At 46.1% G+C, this 17,260-nt stretch overlaps 2 protein-coding genes across 4 annotated transcripts; one reads left to right on the forward strand and one right to left on the reverse strand.

Moving 5' to 3' along the window:
• The first annotated feature begins 2,212 nt into the window (after positions 1-2,212).
• LOC124708368 lies at positions 2,213-4,874 on the forward strand. 3 transcript variants are annotated; one of them, XM_047240042.1, is made up of 5 exons: positions 2,213-2,357; positions 3,103-3,879; positions 3,983-4,159; positions 4,255-4,380; positions 4,468-4,874. In XM_047240042.1, exons 1-5 carry the CDS (start codon positions 2,331-2,333, stop codon positions 4,567-4,569), a joined length of 1,209 nt encoding a protein of 402 aa, XP_047095998.1. In that variant the 5' UTR covers positions 2,213-2,330; the 3' UTR covers positions 4,570-4,874. The 3 variants fall into 3 exon arrangements, with proteins under 3 accessions (XP_047095998.1, XP_047095996.1, XP_047095997.1); XM_047240040.1 differs by lacking the exon at positions 2,213-2,357 and adding an exon at positions 2,747-2,868; XM_047240041.1 differs by lacking the exon at positions 2,213-2,357 and adding an exon at positions 2,766-3,006.
• A 40-nt stretch (positions 4,875-4,914) lies between these two features.
• LOC124708367 lies at positions 4,915-12,175 on the reverse strand. Its single transcript, XM_047240039.1, has 5 exons — positions 12,045-12,175; positions 11,160-11,267; positions 10,566-10,754; positions 10,251-10,462; positions 4,915-5,640 (listed from the first exon to the last, which is right to left on the reverse strand). The coding sequence occupies exons 1-5, from the start codon at positions 12,157-12,159 to the stop codon at positions 4,966-4,968; spliced, it is 1,299 nt and encodes a 432-aa protein (XP_047095995.1). The 5' UTR covers positions 12,160-12,175; the 3' UTR covers positions 4,915-4,965.
• Positions 12,176-17,260: the final 5,085 nt, after the last annotated feature.

Here is a 17,260-nt window from a genome sequence, read left to right on the forward strand (position 1 = left end):
CTGTAACATTGAACTTGTTCGAGGTGGTATTATACTAACCCCTCGTGATGAAACTGTGATGCATCACGAAGTATAGTTGCTTCGCTCGTGATGCATCGCCCACTAAGTAGTTGTTGTGTATTACCAGCACCTTTTGTGATGAACTGAATCTGATGTGTGTTGTTATTCAGTACTGGGTAACCTCACCACTCTATCTGCAACCAAACAAGATGTGTGTTGCACGAGCAGGGAAGAAAGTAGTGGAAACGGGCAACCAAACAATGGGGCCTGGCTTCCATCTCCGGCGCAGAAAGGGCCGCCCAGGCTACCAAACGACCCGCGTTTCATGGCCCATGATCCGTTCGCGACGTGCAGGGAGACTCATCTCACTGGTGCAGTGGTGCAAGAAATCCATGCAGACTACCAAACGCGCCCTAAGTGGGTGATGAGCATCGTTTCCCTACTAATTTAGGACCTCCATGGTCCAAACAAATTTCGTAGGAATTTTGAAAGATTATGCACCGTACGGTGCTTTCTTACGAAGCTTGTTTGGTACGTAGAGTTTAAAAGTAGTATAAAACTATTCCCTATGGTCCATTTCGCGTACAGTTTCATTCGGAAGAAAGTTCTTACTTGATGTAGTCTCATGCATGTTTTTTCCTTTGTTTCCATGACGACAACTAGGCAGCACACCCATATCCTTCATGTCGCAACCAAACTAACATCTATCACACATTAATACAGCCAGCATAAACTCAGGATTCATGATGGAGAGGCCCGGAAGTTACTAGTCCTTCTGTTGCCTACAAACATTTCCAAAAAATGTACTTCCTCCGTTCCGTGAAACATGTCGAAAACATGTTAAAATCTAGATATATTTAGACACTAAATAGTAATAGATACGTGGAAAAAACTAGAAATGCGCGGCAACTGAGCAGTCCTGTCAGACAATGAGTTCACTTGCGCTACATGATCATCTAGCTAGAGGCTATAGCATGAATCGAAACCAGAGTATCGATCAGCTGGCAACCTGCTCACGCCAAATCTTTTCGTTAGCAGGCAGCAACACCCATATTCCTGTGCATTATAACTATTCCGCATCGAGAACTGATACCAGCTGCTTGAGTTTCGTGTACGTATAGCTCCATCTAACCCAGAATCGCTCGTAGCTAGGTACCACGATCTGTCGATCTTGGTCGACATCCACGTACGATCCAAGATTTTACTCATTCCTTACCGTCGTCAATCCAGTTAATTATCTCTTAATACAGGGGATTCCAGGCACGCCGTCGCTCGTCTTGGATGACGTCTTCCGTTCCGTCCATATGATTGATACACACCAGGGCGTGAGGGAGGGAAAGAGAGAACAGCGCAACTGTGTGATTCTGCTTATGTACGTACGTGTCTTTTGCACGTAGTTTTCTGCTTTCCAGTGACGTGCAGCATCCAGTTCTCCACGGAAATTATACCAACGTCCTACCTTTGGGGTCTCTCATATGTGACCAAACCAAGCAGGAATGTCTTCTCGCTTTGTGAACCTTAAGTCTTGACGAAAAATCACCAAGGAGGAAGGATTATCGAGGCGGTAAATCTTGATTTCTACCCGATGTTTTCGCATGCACATATGCCAAAAGCTTCTAAGAATTTTCGCCAAAAAGATTGGCCAAAATTTTATGGAAACTTTGCCATCGATCAGTGGGGCAGAAGAAAACGTTAGAAAAGTTTTCATTTCATAAGAGGATTCTTCAGAAACTAATAAAGATCATGCATGCACGGGCATGGCACGGAGAATATAATGGAATCAAGATAGTATCTTCCGTTTTCCTCGCATCATTTCGTGTAGTATGATTTCTCGGTCAAAACCGAGCTAAGAGCAAGGAGAAGGAACTAATCTTGGACAGATAGGCAAGGCGGTAAAATACAGCTCATAACCTGCACAAAAATAGCTATCTTGGACATTCCACTTCTTCTTCCTTCCCTTGAACGCTTTGCCGATTCCAGTTATAACCGAGGGCATATCTGTCCTTGACCATGGGACATGTGTCCCAATTAAGTAACTAGGACGGCCTAATTGTCCTAATCTCTTGATGAAATCCACTTCTTGTTACATTTCCGTATCTCATGGCCTATAATTAGCCTCAACTCCTAGTGCCTGATCTTCCTGTTCCTGGCCTTATAAATAGAAGCCGTTGCCATTTGCTTGGTCTGCCAGCTTCTCACATCGTTTCCTATCTTCCTCTTCCGTCTCCCTCTGCAGTTTCCTCGTCGATACCACCAGAAGGAGACCATTTGTTGAAGCAAAAAAGTATTGTTCACGATCGTCGTCGCCGGGGTTTCGAATCGACGACGCCATGCTCGATGACGATCAGTCCTTCCACGTATGTAAATCTCCTGGCCATAACTTACGCTCAGTTCTGAGAAATTATTTGCTGGTTTCAGTTTTTTATGCATGGTTTGATCCACCTCCTTCTGCCTTCCTGCCCATGCATGCTATGCTGTTGATCAGGATTCCATTCAAATGGGAATTGGCAATGATGTGATGATCTTTTGCTAGACCAACATTTATGTACATGGTGCAATAATTGTTTAGGTGGCTATCAAACCAAAGCTAAAAGCAGGCACGGGATCCAAAAGAAAATCTTTCAGCTTTTGGACCAGGCCCCTTGCAGTACAAAGGGAATCGATGCCTCGACTTGATAGTTTTTGCTTCCTGATCTCGTTAACCTTTATATCCCATTGCACGCGCCGCGGAGAATTTCATCAAATTCTCTAATCCTTAACAGTAACATTCCCCGGCATACGGCATACGGCATACGGACCTATACTTCCACTGTTCTATCCATCTTCATGGACGCAGAATTGAGCTCTACTTTTCCAAATAGTACAACAGTAACGCAGTTTGATTCCCTTGCAAAGACAGACTATAAAAGGAAATGTGTTTGATCTTGTAGGTTGTAGGATACATTTTTGTTCTTGTTGATTCGCCCATCGATAATTATGGTGGCTCATAGCATTTGCATTCTACAGGCGTGTAAACACGTACCTGTCGCTTTTGTTCATCAGAGATACAGGAGCTTGGTCTGAAACAGGAGGTTCTGACGAGGTGTTGGTTTTTCTTTGCAGGATGGCATATCGAGCCCCATAGCAGCGCACATCCTCGACTTCTGCGACGATGGCAGTGGCGGCGGCGACCTATTCGCGGCGGTGAACGCTTCCTCCGACGTGTTCGCCGCCTCCTCGGAGGACGCCTCATCGTCGTCCACCACCGCCACGCCTCCCCTCTGCAGCCACGGTGGCGACAACATGTCGTCGTCAGGCGCGGCCACGGCCGCGGTCAACGCCTTTTCTCCCTTGCAGTCCCTGGACTCCACCCTCTCGGCGCTCCTCGAGGACGACCAGCCGCCCGGACCCGACGCCGAGCTCCTCCTCCCCATAGACTACGCGTTTGGTGCGGACGAGACCCAGCGGGAGCAGCAACAGTTTAGTCAAATGGTGCTTTCGGCGGCCGCCGCGGCAGAGCACCACCGGCCGGCGCTGCAGACGCAGATGAGCAGCACGGCGTCCGACCTCATGCAGCTCGCCTCGGGATACAACGACGAGTGCTTCGCCGCGGCGTTGGCCGGAGAGTACATGGGGCTGGACGATACCGCCCTGTGCCAGCAGCAGCAGCCTGGTGGTGCGATGCTCCCGTCGGCACTGGGTGACGCGGCGACGCAGGGGTGCTACGCGGCGGCGCAGGGAGGTTTCTTCGGCGGCAGCGGCTGTGCCGGCACGGTGATGTCGATGATGCTGGGGATGGAGGAGATCGGCGAGTACCAGAGGATGATGGAGGGCGCTGGCGCGCTGGTAGACGCCGACGCCTCGGCACAGATGGCGTTCCCTGCCGCCTCGGAGATGCAGGTAGAAATCCAGCATTTCAGTTCAGACGCCGAGAATCAAATCACGCGTACGTACGTACATAAAAAAACAAACAGAGCATGATCGATCGTTTCGCGGTGCATAGATGGGAAGCGGGAGCACCGGGCAGCTGCCGGCGTCGGCGTCGGCGGCGGGGGCAGAGAGCTCGAGCCTGGAGGACACCAGCTTCAAGGCCGCCCGCCTCTCCGTCGAGGAGAGGAAGGAGAAGATCCACCGGTACATCAAGAAGAGGAACGAGCGCAACTTCAGCAAGAAGATCAAGGTGACACAACGATCCATACACTCTTAACAAAATCAATCAAAAAGCCTCCATGATCTCAGACACTGACATTCTCGATCGGGGAAACAATTCTGCAGTATGCGTGCAGAAAAACCTTGGCGGACAGCAGGCCACGCGTCCGCGGGAGATTCGCCAAGAACGACGAGTACTGCGAATCATCAAGGGCGATCGGATCACAGAATCACGACGAGTACGATCAGATGGTAAGCGTAAATCAAATCAACTCCCTCTGATACGAGTTCATCAATCGATCCCTCGAGCTGTACCGTGACTTCTTGTTTTGATTTCAGATTGGCGTGAAGGGAGAAGACATGCTTGACTCTGAGGCGCTGGCGCACATCACCGGGATGAGCTCCTACATGTACAACCACACCGTGGAGTCGTGGATATAACTGATCACACAACAGAAGATCGCTAATTTCTTTCCCTCCTATTTTGCATGTGCTGATCTTAACAACATGTTTTAACTAAATTTTGTGGCGTGAAATAATTTTGTAGCTTTCGAAGCGCTGAGTTGAATTTACCATGTAGAGTCGATCGGCCGTCTGTTGTGTCAGACAATTCTGCTTTTCGCTTGTTGCAGTTGCACTTCATTCTTTCAGGTGAATGCATGTGAGGTTTTTAGAGTTTGCAGAGGAGTTAATAGAAACACAGATTGGATCATATGTTTTAAATTGAACTCAAAATCTTTTGTGAAGATTTGTTCTTCATCCACAGCCAACTAGACAGCTCAAGAAATGACATTTAGAAAACGAAATGCTTAGTATACAAGCTTCGGGGAACTGCATTTACCACTTGAAGCACGGCAATCCCATGGTGGACCATGTGACCTTCGCCTCCACCTCAAGCATCCCTCCAATCACAATTGCTTCCTCACTGCTTCCGTACTTCTTCCCTTTGAAAGAAAGCTCATGGGTCGTCACTGTCCCCTGCACTTCCCTCTTATTGGCATCTTGATGACGAAATTCACATTCAGGATCATCTTCTGTGCTGACATCCAAGAGTAGCTTCAGCTTACTAGCTAACTCCACAGCCACCACTGATGAATCGATAATCAGTAGTGGCAGCCCGTCTTCTTTTGATGGTGTCCCTTGTGAGAAAATAGAACTATCATACAGCACAATGCCATTCGGAAAACGGCTGGTAAAAGCAGTCACCACCTTCAGATTATTACAGCCTTTTTCGGTTCTTTTAATCTTAACATCAATACAAGCCTCCACGGCACGTGTCAAACTCGCAAAATGTATATCCACTGGGCCAAGCGAACCGTATATTCGCACATCACGCACCTCATGGTAAAACCTATCCAGATGGATGAACTCAAAGCAACCATCCATGAGTTCAACATCCCTTTCTGCGCAATCACTATCATTCATTTTGACCTTGATACTATATTCAATTAGTACATCAAATTCTGTAGATATCCCCCGAGCTGGGCTTATCAAAGGTATATTAGCTGAATCCTGCTTCAACAAAGAAAATTAAACTTGACAATAAAATGTACAATGAAAGACATTTGCAACACTGATACTAAAAACAACTGCTGTAAAAAGGAGCCTAGGGGCTATACAGTTTAAAGTCCAACCAGTTCCTTAAATAATCGGAGAAGTAGAGCAGTGTGCATACTAGGCAAGTGGGCATTTGATTTCTTGGAAACTAGCATATGTCAACCTTTCGAATTAACATCTCTCCACTTGAATGGCCAGTCGAAGGGGAGCCACGTCAAGCCCCCTCAGACCACGGTAATTTTGTACCATATGAGTTCTGACCAACAAATGAGTGTCGCGGAGATGCGCATTCTGCATTGGATGTGCGGCCATACAAGAAAGGACCAGATTAGGAACGACGTAATTCGTGATAGGCTAGGGGTGGCACCGATCGATGAGAAGCTAATCCAACACCGACTAAGGTGGTTTGGGCATATGCGGAGGCCTCTAGAAGCTCCCGTTAACAGTGGAACTCTAAAGAGTATGGAGGAGACTAGAAGGGGTAGAGGACGACCAAAGTTGACATGGGCGGAGGCGATAAAAAGAGACCCGAGGGATTGGAATGTACCTAAAGTTTTGGCTCTTGATAGGACTGCATGGAGATCAGCGATCCATGTGCCGGAACCTTAGTCACTCGCTTTTTTTCTCTTTCCTTTTTTTTTTCCTTCTTTCTTCTTTTTTTTTCCTCCCTGTTTTGGTTCTCTTTTCTGTTGGGTTTCATATCTAGCCTACCCCAACTTGCTTGGGAAAAAGGCTTTGATGTTGTTGTTTGTTGTTGTTGTATGAGTTCTCACCAACATCTCTGGTTTGTGTATCAACCTTTGGACACCGGTCTTGTTTTTGAGTATGTAAAGGATGGCCAGAGGTGACACCGGTCTTGTTTTTGAGTATGTAAAGGATGGCCAGAGTGTGCGCGGCCTCCCTTCCCATCGCTTCCTTTCCCGCACGTTCGTTGGTACGTATGTGTGTGGGGTCAACAACTACTATTGCTATTATGACTATGTTTTTATCTGCTAGCTAATACTTTAGTCCTATTACTGCTTGGTTAACTGCTATCTATTTAGTGTTGCCGCTACTTTAGAGTTGTGCACAAATGGACTGGTAACCTGGCCACTCGAAGAAGAGGTTACCACAGAGTTAACCAAACAGCTGTCTTCCGTTTTTGCCTACATGCATAAAAAGGCTTGCAGACAACCAAACGGGCTGCATATAAGGTGACTCAAAGCCTGCAAATCCCCAAGTTAAACAACACTCCACCAGGACAAGTATCCACATGATACAATTTTTCCTGTACCATTCTGGTAATACAAATGTCTGATGTTTGTTTGAGTATGTGATGAGTTCAATTCAAGGTAATGTTGTTTTTGATTCTGAGATTTGCAACAACGTTTCTTTGGTAGAGTCAGTACATAGGTTTGTTCCTAGATATCTGTCTATCTCATGCATGTGACCAGTTCTCCTCTGAATAACTTTTGTGTAAATTGTCCTCATTCATGATTAACAAATCAAGAGCACCAATAGAATGAACCTGAAGCTTCTACATGTATTTGCAGTTAAATCTCCTGTATGAATGATTCCGAATATTGGCTTCTTTCTTGTGAGCCTTTTGGTTAGGCGACCAACTCACTGCAGCTTGTGCATGTTAAGCTTCATGCACTAGCCACTTGAACCAAAAGTCCGAACTGATGGAAAGGGCTAGGCAATCCACATATACATTTCACAGCACCCCCACTCGCGTGTGACGGGAGAAGAGAAAGTCAACACGTGAAAAAAGAAGACAACAACAATTTTTAGGCTTAATTGCGAAAACCATGTGAAAGTTAGGATTTGAACTCGAGACCTGGGGCTCTGATACCATGTTAAGCTTCATGCACTAGCCACTTGAACCAAAAGTCCGAATTGATGGAAAGGGCTAGGCAATCCACATATACATTTCACAACAGTGCATTCATCTTAATTTGGTCATCTTTGGTAGCAGGTACAATGATTGATCCACGTATCATTAGAGTATTTGTACTAGGTATTTCAGTGGGGAGAGGAGTTGTTTTTTCTCTATTGAACTGTTCACATACATACATCACATCTTCTAAGACAAGGGCAGCAAACTCAACTACATGCTTGGAATCTTTCCATTTTGTTTTCTTTCTACTTTAAGCAAGAGGGTAATCTGACCATGTTATCTTGTTTGGCCCACTAGCCTTTTAGATGCACATTTATCCTAATAAATTCAGTTTCTCGCAGAAATAATGCAAAGCTCTCCTATTCCTATATCAGCATATAAATCAGCGATATGGCTGGAATTTTCAGTCAAGGCACACAGGTAACAGTTTGAGGAAAAATGAAGTACTCATCCAGTTCTCATGCTTTGTTCAATCGATATGAGTAGCTAATAATTTGGCCCATCATTGTAAGTTGCATTAGTATTTGATAGATATTCATCAATTCACCTCTAATTTTATAGTGCTTGTCATGCTAACAATTGGTTAATTATGTTCATGTGTCTGCTACATATATCAAAGATTCAAAGTAAATAGACCATGGAACTTAAGACAACAAAACATATGAACTCTGAATATAAAGGGAAAATTGTCCACCTGATATGTGCGGGAAGAGAAATATCTATACCTAATAATAAAAGTGCCCGGCTGTTGTGCTCCAGGCTCTCTAGGCTGGCCATGCTCTGCATCGGCGAGCTCTGCACCTGCTCTAGCGGGGACAGGTTACCAAAGTCGGCGGCGCTGGCACCTGGGAGAAAGCCTAGCCCAGCCAGCATGTCTGTGATACTGCACGGGATCAGCGACATCCGAGAGATCCATAGGTTGCTCTGCCTCTCCTCTATGTCGCCGGCTTCAAACCGTCCAGCTTCTGCGGGCAGGGTATCAGATGGCACTAGTGTGCACCTACCTCTACCCGCGGGAGGATTTGGGTCCTATCTATGGGAGGGAAGTGTTCGTCCATCATTGCTGCTAACACCGATGCTTTCTTTCGAGAGAAACAGTACAGGTGGCCCAGCACTGTTACTGTTTTAGCACTGACAGTCTGCCTTGGCATTAATGGTCCATGTGACCACATCCATTATTGGCACTCACCTTAGGCTTCGAGTGGTGTGTTGAATTGAGAGTGTTAGTGATGGTGCACAATCAATTAGAATATCAGATCTTCTCTTTCACAAAAAAAAGAAAGATTTAATAGCATTATTTTATCATAAAGGTTTAATATGTGGTGTGTCCTAATTTATGAATAATTATAGATAAATATACTATCTCGTGGAATTCAAATTGTTTTTATAACTGGCATGTTGCTCTGAGGCTCTGAGCATATATATTCCAAATCTTTTGCATGTTATCATCCCATGAAAGGAATAAGAAAAAATAACAGAAGTGAGAAGATAAATCTGCAGTTCTGCACACGTTAACAAGTTCCAAGTTTATATGTGAGGTTATCTTTCAATATGTCTCATACGAATGCATATGTACTTTTTATTCCTTCCATTGTCCAGGCGTTCTACTGAGTCTTGGTCATTTTCAACATTCTTATAATTTCAAATATTTCAGTTTACAGTATCATGGACAGTAGACAAGTCTGGAATGATATTGCTGCATTAAATTGGATTCTAATTCTTATATAGATTTCCACATGAATTAGATGTTCTTGTGTGAACATGCTTAAAAGCATTTGATGTACACCACACAAAGTTCTATTCAGGAAAGCCATTTTATGGTTAATTTGTTCGGCAGTGGCAACGCATAAATAGATCCAAGCTTTCTATGAAGGAGGTGCATCAATTCTTCGGAATTATTTATTGGATGAGATAGATGTACTTATTCCATTTAGAATATCCTCTCTCCTTGGAAATATTTTGCAATTCCTTTATGAACTATTTTCATGTTGTTGTTTCACTACTTAGTTGGGCCTTTACCATCTGTTATCCACAGCCTATTATTTGCATGCATCCTGATGTAGTATATAAAAGTCTTTGTTAGTGCAGAAATGTGCATGCTTATAATTTTGGAAGAGGACAGGATTCATTGTGTGGGAGCATATTACTTCGTTTCTAATTATCTAAAAATAATATTTGCAGGTGATGTAGTGTTTGAATGTTTTCCACCAGCAGACTGGAGTCAAAGTTAAATCTTGATAAATAATGGATAGATGCTTTACAGGCCCCTAATTTCGTAACAATGCTGCTGAATCCAACTAAGGAAGAGAAGCACTGTCTGCCGTAGCTAAGATATTTAGGGTCCTTCGCCCTAATAATCATGTGGATGCTGCTGAACATCGAAGTTGGACAAAGAGCTCTTCATGTGAACTCTACAAAGGAGGAATGATGCACAATGATGCCTGGTCATCTTTTTTTTAGATGAACATAAAAACTTGCATTGCAGCTCCGGTGTTCCTTGCTATGGATAATGATTTCAAAAGACAACTAACATCTTTCTAATGAATTTTTAAGATATAGTGAACAAATACTAAAACAACATAAGACAATGTTGAATAGGAAAACAACAAACTTCAGAAGTTTATGAATAGCCACAAGAAACAAAAAGTGAATAATTTTTTTCCCAAACAAGATCAAATCAACTAACCGGAAAAATCTCATAGGCGTTCTCCCGTGATCGGTTAAATACGTAGTTCCGCAGGTGATCAACGTCATCTCGGACAGCCACGAATCCATATACACTCATTGGCTTACCATTTGAGAACTCCCCAGAAAATTTCATTGAGAATAACTGAAGAACCCCTGATTCAAGATATTCTTCCGCGCCCGGATCCGAATAACGTTTGCTCCTCACAGACGCTGAGTAAGAGAATATCAAAAGGAACAAATGTTCATGAGGGTGGTTGAACTGTTTGGACATATTTCTAAGAAAATTTAAAAAGATGGTAGTATGAAGCATTACTGGGATTGGTGTTTCTCATCCGATAAACTCTGTACCACCAGTAGAACCGGCTAGGATAAGGAGAACGTGGCAGTATTTCAAAATAATCGAATTTCTCCATGTCACTGAGTGTGCAATTGACCTCTTCAATCTTTTTTTTGTAATCATCATCGTCCTTTTTATATTTAGCTGCATTCTTTAAAGCACGTTCTGGGGGGGGGGGAAATAAAGTATAACAATAAGTAGGAGGTAAGAACAGGCTTGATATAACAAATTAGCTCGGCTGGGTGTCTTCTTCAAAGAATAATACCTACTTCTGCATGTCCTACTGATTATCGGATTCTGATAATTGTTTAATGCTTATGAGCCACAGAAAACCCTAGATTTAGAAGTGTAACAATTTACATGATATATCCGAAAACAAAACATTGCAAGTTTTACCTATTGGCTATTATTTGGTATTACCCCACATTACAGAGACACTAAATCTTCAAATTATAACTCCATCACAAACAATCTTGACAAGCATGAAAACAATGGGAACCTTCAAAACAGCAACTTGTTGAAAAACTTGGACAGATGATTAGAGAGATAACTCCAATCGCAGAGGCTTACCGAGAAAAACTCTGTTGTATTCAGTCACTTTCGCTGTTTCCCAATCTCTTTGAGGTACACCAAGGATAACATCCCAAAGTATTTCATCTGCAATTCTGTCTTCTTCGTCTAGTGATGATGGGGACAACGTAAAATAATTATGATATATAACAGCCTTTAAGAAAATTATGATCTAGATACAAGTATGATATATACATAAAACAGGTTGTACTCTTCTACGCCTATCAAAAAAATACCCCAGACCTTGTTAGCCATCTGATGAACTGTACATAGGGGCTAAGATTCAAACAACATTCCTTTTCTTAATCTGTACTAAAACACATGTATAATTCCTCCAGATATGGGTACTGATAGACTTCAGATCTGCTGCAGAATTATTTGTGCTACCGCTACTCCACCAAGGTACAAGTTGTTCAGCACTTTGGTAAAATTCAAATCGTGTTAACACCATCACTAGATTAATACACAGAAAACGAGTGTATCAAGTTTTTCCCTGTTCCGCAATGCAGTTTAAAGTGCTACATACAGAGCATATACCATAATGACAAAATCACTCATAAGTTATAGCCACAGATTGCAGAGGCTGGGAATTGCTCCCTCCTTTCCGAAAAAGAAAACCTCCTACCTGACCTTTTATTACTAGTAAAACCAAATGAGCTAAGGCAGCTCAAGTTTTACATGCAATAAATAGAGGACTGAACCCACATTAGGTTCAGCAAAAAAAACAAAACAGAAAAGAACTACATCAGTCCGGCCATTCAGATACCCATAGATGGAGTGCCGATTTTTCATCTGTTACGCAGAGTTATTATCTATAGTTCAAACAACACGACCCGGAAAGGAAAGAGAACAGTTTGCAACATGCGAGTTGAGGATCGAATTAACCTGAATCAGGCTCATCCGACACGCGGTCGAAGATGCTTTTGTCAAGCTCTATCACCGGCAGCTTGCGCAACATGTCTTCCAGATCGGAATTGCTAGAGGCCCCTTCCCGCTCCATCGGAACGAAAACCTAGTTAGCAGCGCTACGTGAGAGGATGGGAGAACGGGCTAGGGTTTCGATTAGAAGGGGCTTGGTTTTTTTTTTTTTTTTTACAATCAATACCACATATATTCATAGCAACAAATAGTACATGGTAGAGATACATGACTGCCTCCAACGATTACAAAATAAAGTCTAAAAAATAGTAACAAATATTCGAGGTCTTTAATTTCTTTCTTCTTCCAGAACACAATCTTGTACTCTTCTGAAGGCAGCCAAAGATAGATAACGAACCATAAACCTGTAGATACCGATGAAAGTTCTCCCATAATTTTTTGACCCGCAATGCCAAGGCTGCGTCCACGCACACAACCATTAAATCAGTCATACAGCATCGGCAAGAGTACCAACACCAGTATATCAGGGAATAATAACCGACTAGCTTTATCGTCGTCGATGGAGAGCCGAGAGTACGAATCACCATTGTCGAGGACGTAGCAGCCGGGACAAAAACTACGAGAATAATCCTCGTGGCAACAACGATAAAAGATCCAAAATCGATCTGTCGAAGCAAGATTCGAAGGTACATACCTAGAAAATTGTGATTGTTCAACACCACCATTGACGCCGTGAAAAAGTTCTCGTCGCCGAACGAAAGACCGAAGATCACTTATTGTACACGATACCATCTCCATTGAGGAGAAACCAACAAGAAGACGGCTACCAAAATCCTAACATAATTTAATGAAAACAATACTTTTATTCGAAACTCCACGCATAGATAGGGTTCCTCACTCCTCCCGACACGGGGCTTGGTTTAGATTTGAAGGGAAGGGGAATTTCATCTCAAAAGAAAAAAAAAAGGAATTTTGTTCTCGTTACCGCTTCCGTTTTGAAGGGCCTGATTGCATGGGCCAAATTTGATGCTCCCGGTAGAAGGCCTATCACATAAGAGCAACTCCAACTAAGGTGGGGCCTTTTCAAAAAAAGAAAAACTAAGGGGAGGCCGAAATAACTATTTTTACGGTGCGACGATGCTGTAAACCGCGCCGTGCCGGAAAAAATTGGGCACGCTGAAAAAACCCTCGTTGCGCTGCAAATTTGCGGCAAGTGAGATGTCGCTGAGCGCGCACCTCAACTACCACGCTTAAATCTTTCCACGCGCTCCCATCTTCCGCCCGCGTCGCTTCCCACCGTCGGCGGCGTCTCCCCTGCGATCCGTCTCACCTCCGTAGCTTGCCGGTAGTTTCCCACTGCCGCCCCATCCATTTCCCGTACTCTAGGTCACCTAACGTGGAGCGCCGCCTGTTTGGGAGACATCCTCCCGTGCGGCTAACTAGAATTAGTTAGGGATATTTGTTGTGCAATAATACTTGTAAAACTTGACTTGTACTTCAAATTCTTGTGTATATAAATAGAGGCAGAGGGAGAGGAGGCGTGCCATCGAGCAACCCATTATTTCATGGTATCAGAGCGGGTCATCCACCCCGCAGTCTAAAACCTTCCCTCCCAAAAGCCCTATCCCTAGCCGCCAGCCTCCCTCCCCTCTCCCACCATGACTCCCGAAGAGATCGCAGCCAAGGAGCGGGAGCTAGAGGCTCGTGCGAAAGCCCTAGATGACCGTGAAGCCTCTCTCAACATGCAACTCGCCGCCACCGCCGTCTCCCTCCCGGCCGGCCACACCCCTCCCCCAAACCCTAACCCAACCGAACCCACCACCACCAGCCCCTCCACCTACGCCACCTCAATCAAGCTCCATGTGCTGATCACCCTCAGCCTCGCCGACGGCAACTACACAAGCTGGAGGGAGCTCTTCCTCGTCGCTCTCGGACGCTATGGTCTCACCGCCCACGTTACCGGCGAGGCCACCCCCTCCGACACGTCCCCCACCTCTGCTTGGGACCGTGATGACTACACCGTGCTCTCCTGGATCTACGGCTCCATCGACACCGACCTCCTCGGCATCGTCATGCGTCCTGGCTCCACCGCGCTCACCATCTGGGACGCCATCGAGAACCTCTTCCACGACAACAAGAAGCACCGCGCCATCCAGCTCGAGGCCGACTTCCGCAACACACCACAAGGCGATCTCTCCATCAGTGACTACTGCGCCAAGCTCAAGAACCTCGCCGACTCCCTCACTAACGTCGGCCAGCCCATTAGCGAAGAGACGCTGGTTCTGACGCTCCTCCACGGCCTTAATGATATTTACGCCCATCTGCGTTTGTTTCTCCCCTTTCAGGTGTCGTTCGCCTCGTTTCTTCAGACGCACTCCGCCCTCATCCTGGAAGAAACTCAGCGGCGCACCAACGCCCGCAACGCCGCCTCCACCGCACTCTGGGCCATGGGCCAGAGCGTGCTGCCTAACGGGGGTGCACACGCCCCCTTCTGGCGATCGCTCGTCGCCAGCTCCCTTCGGGGGCGATCGCGCCGACGGCCGCGCTACTTCACCAACAATTTCCGTGGCGGAGGCCGTGGACGTGGCAGCGGACGCGGACGTGGGCGCGGCCGCGACAACCCCTGGCAGTTCAACCCCTGGACAGGGGGCCCCTACTTGCGCTCAGCTTCAGCAGGCCCCGTGGCAGCCACCTCCATTGACACCGTGGCAGCCTCGTTCACCGACGGCCTGGCAGGTTCCATCTCCGGGCCTCCTCGATCCCCGCCCCAGCATGACACCACAGGCGTACACCGCCAAGGGCCCCTATGTCCCCGCCGCCAACCAGCAATCGCAGATCGACCCGGCCCTCCTCGCTTCCCTCAACAACATGCAGCTCCCCGACAACGACTGGCACATGGACACTGGTGCATCCTCTCACATGGCATCCGATCCCGGTAATTTCCACTCCCTCCTTCCATCTTCATCGCAATTTGTCACCGTCGAAAACGGTGCAACTCTTCCTGTTACTCACATCGGTTCCCAAACTCTTAACACCCTCACTAAACCTGTTTATCTTCGCAACATACTCCTAGTTCCACAAATCATCAAAAATCTCATATATGTTCGTCAATTCTGTATCGATAATCATTGCACCATCAAATTTCATCATTTTGGTTTTTCTGTGAAGGCTCTTCCTAGCGGAATCGTGATTCTCCGATGTAACAGTCTGGGTCCTCTCTACACCATCAAACCACCTGCCTACGCTGCCGCCTTCCTCGCCACCATCTCCCACGACCTCTGGAATCGCCGCCTTGGACACCCCGGCCACAGCTCCACGCCATCCCTATCCACCAGCTCAACGAATAAAAATGGACCTTCCCTGTGTCATGCATGTCAATTAGGCAAACATGTTAGGCTACCATTTTCTTTGTCGCAATCTTCTACTACTCGACCGTTTGAACTTTTACATTGTGATCTATGGACATCCCCAGTTCTCAGCATGTCTGGTTTTTCTTATTATCTAGTCATTATTGATGATTTCTCTCATTACTTTTGGAGCTTTCCTCTTCGTAAGAAATCTGATGTCTTTGCTACATTCGTTACTTTTCACGCCTTCGTTACCACTCACTTCAATCTCCCTATTCTAACTATCCAATGAGACAATGGAAAAGAATTTGACAACATCAAACTAAATTCATTCATTCAATCCCATGGAACCCTTTTTCGCTTTTCCTGCCCCTACACTTCTCAACAAAACGGTAAAGCCGAACAAGCCATTCGCACCATTAATGATGTCATCCACACCCTTCTCTTCGAGGCCTCCATACCTCCCAATCTTTGGGCCGAGGCCCTCCACACCGCCACTCATCTTCTCAATCTTCGTCCCACAGCAGCCCTTCGTAGACAAACCCCCCACTTCACCCTTTATGGTACACACCCATCCTATGATCACTTGCGCGTGTTCGGTTGTCTCTGCTACGTCAACGTATCCTTCACTAGTCCAAACAAATTCGCCCCACGTGCCACCAAATGTGTTTTTCTCGGTTATCCATCCCGCCACAAAGGATATAGGTGTCTCGACTTGTCCACTCGCCGTATCCTGATCTCTCGCCATGTCACGTTCGATGAACATACGTTTCCTTATGCATCCACCACATAGCCACCCACACCCCCTACCAACCTCGACCCCATGGATTCCCAACTCCTCCCAATCCCTCCCAACATACCCATGTTAACACCACCACCTCCCACCCCACCCTCTGTCGCGGCAGACAATTCTGCCGCCGCGAGCCCACAGCAGCCTGCCGCCACCACTTCTCCTGCCGCGGCAGCCACGGCAGCCCCTTGCCCCCTTCTCCTGCCGCGGCAGCACTTTCTCCTGCTGCGCCTCCACGATAGCCTGCCGCGGCAGCGCATCGGCCTAGCTTTACTCATGTGTACACTCGACGCCCTCCGGTGCCGCCACCTTCCACCTCCTTACCACCTGACATAGGCATCCCCAATGGGCCTGCCGGAGATGGTACCCGGGGTTTACTGAAGGCCTACGACCCGAAGTTTATGAATCCCGGAAGCCCAATTCAGAGATAGCTTGGAAAGATAGAGTTGTATTAGGAATACTCGACTTGTAACTATTACGGGACGAACTCAAAGAGTCTCCCGGACTTTGTAACTTGTACATCACGAAACCCTTGGCTCCACCTCCTATATAAGGGGGAGTCGAGGGAGAAAGAGAGTATCGATTTCATTGTCAACACAACCCTAGTTTTCTAGCAGTCGAGTACTTTTCCAGCTGAACCCTCGAGATCTACTTGCCCTCTACTTCCTACGAAAACCCTAGTCTACAATTTGTAGGCATTGACAAGTCGATACCTTGTCAATTGGCGCCGTCTGTGGGAATTAGAGGCGACAAGGAACTGATCTCGATGGCACGCTCAACATCGTTGACGTCTTCGGTGGCAAGCAACGCGTTGGACAGAGGTAAACAAATCGAAACTGGTCTAGTCGATTTTGTTCCTCACCCGCCCTCCCGTTTGGATGCATACGCGTATCTGGAGGATCCTATGGAGATGACGTTCGGAAGGTTCCACTTCCGCGTCGGAAAAGAAGGATCACATCGTCTCGAGGTTCCGGTTTCGTCGGGATCGTCGGCGGTCGGTTCTGATCTTTCGGATTCATCATCATCGTTCGAGATGGGCGACAAGAAGATTTGGCTGCCACGCTTCGTCAAGACTGCGACAAGCG

This window comes from Lolium rigidum, chromosome 4 (genome assembly GCF_022539505.1).
Source record: "Lolium rigidum isolate FL_2022 chromosome 4, APGP_CSIRO_Lrig_0.1, whole genome shotgun sequence".
NCBI lineage: Eukaryota > Viridiplantae > Streptophyta > Magnoliopsida > Poales > Poaceae > Lolium > Lolium rigidum.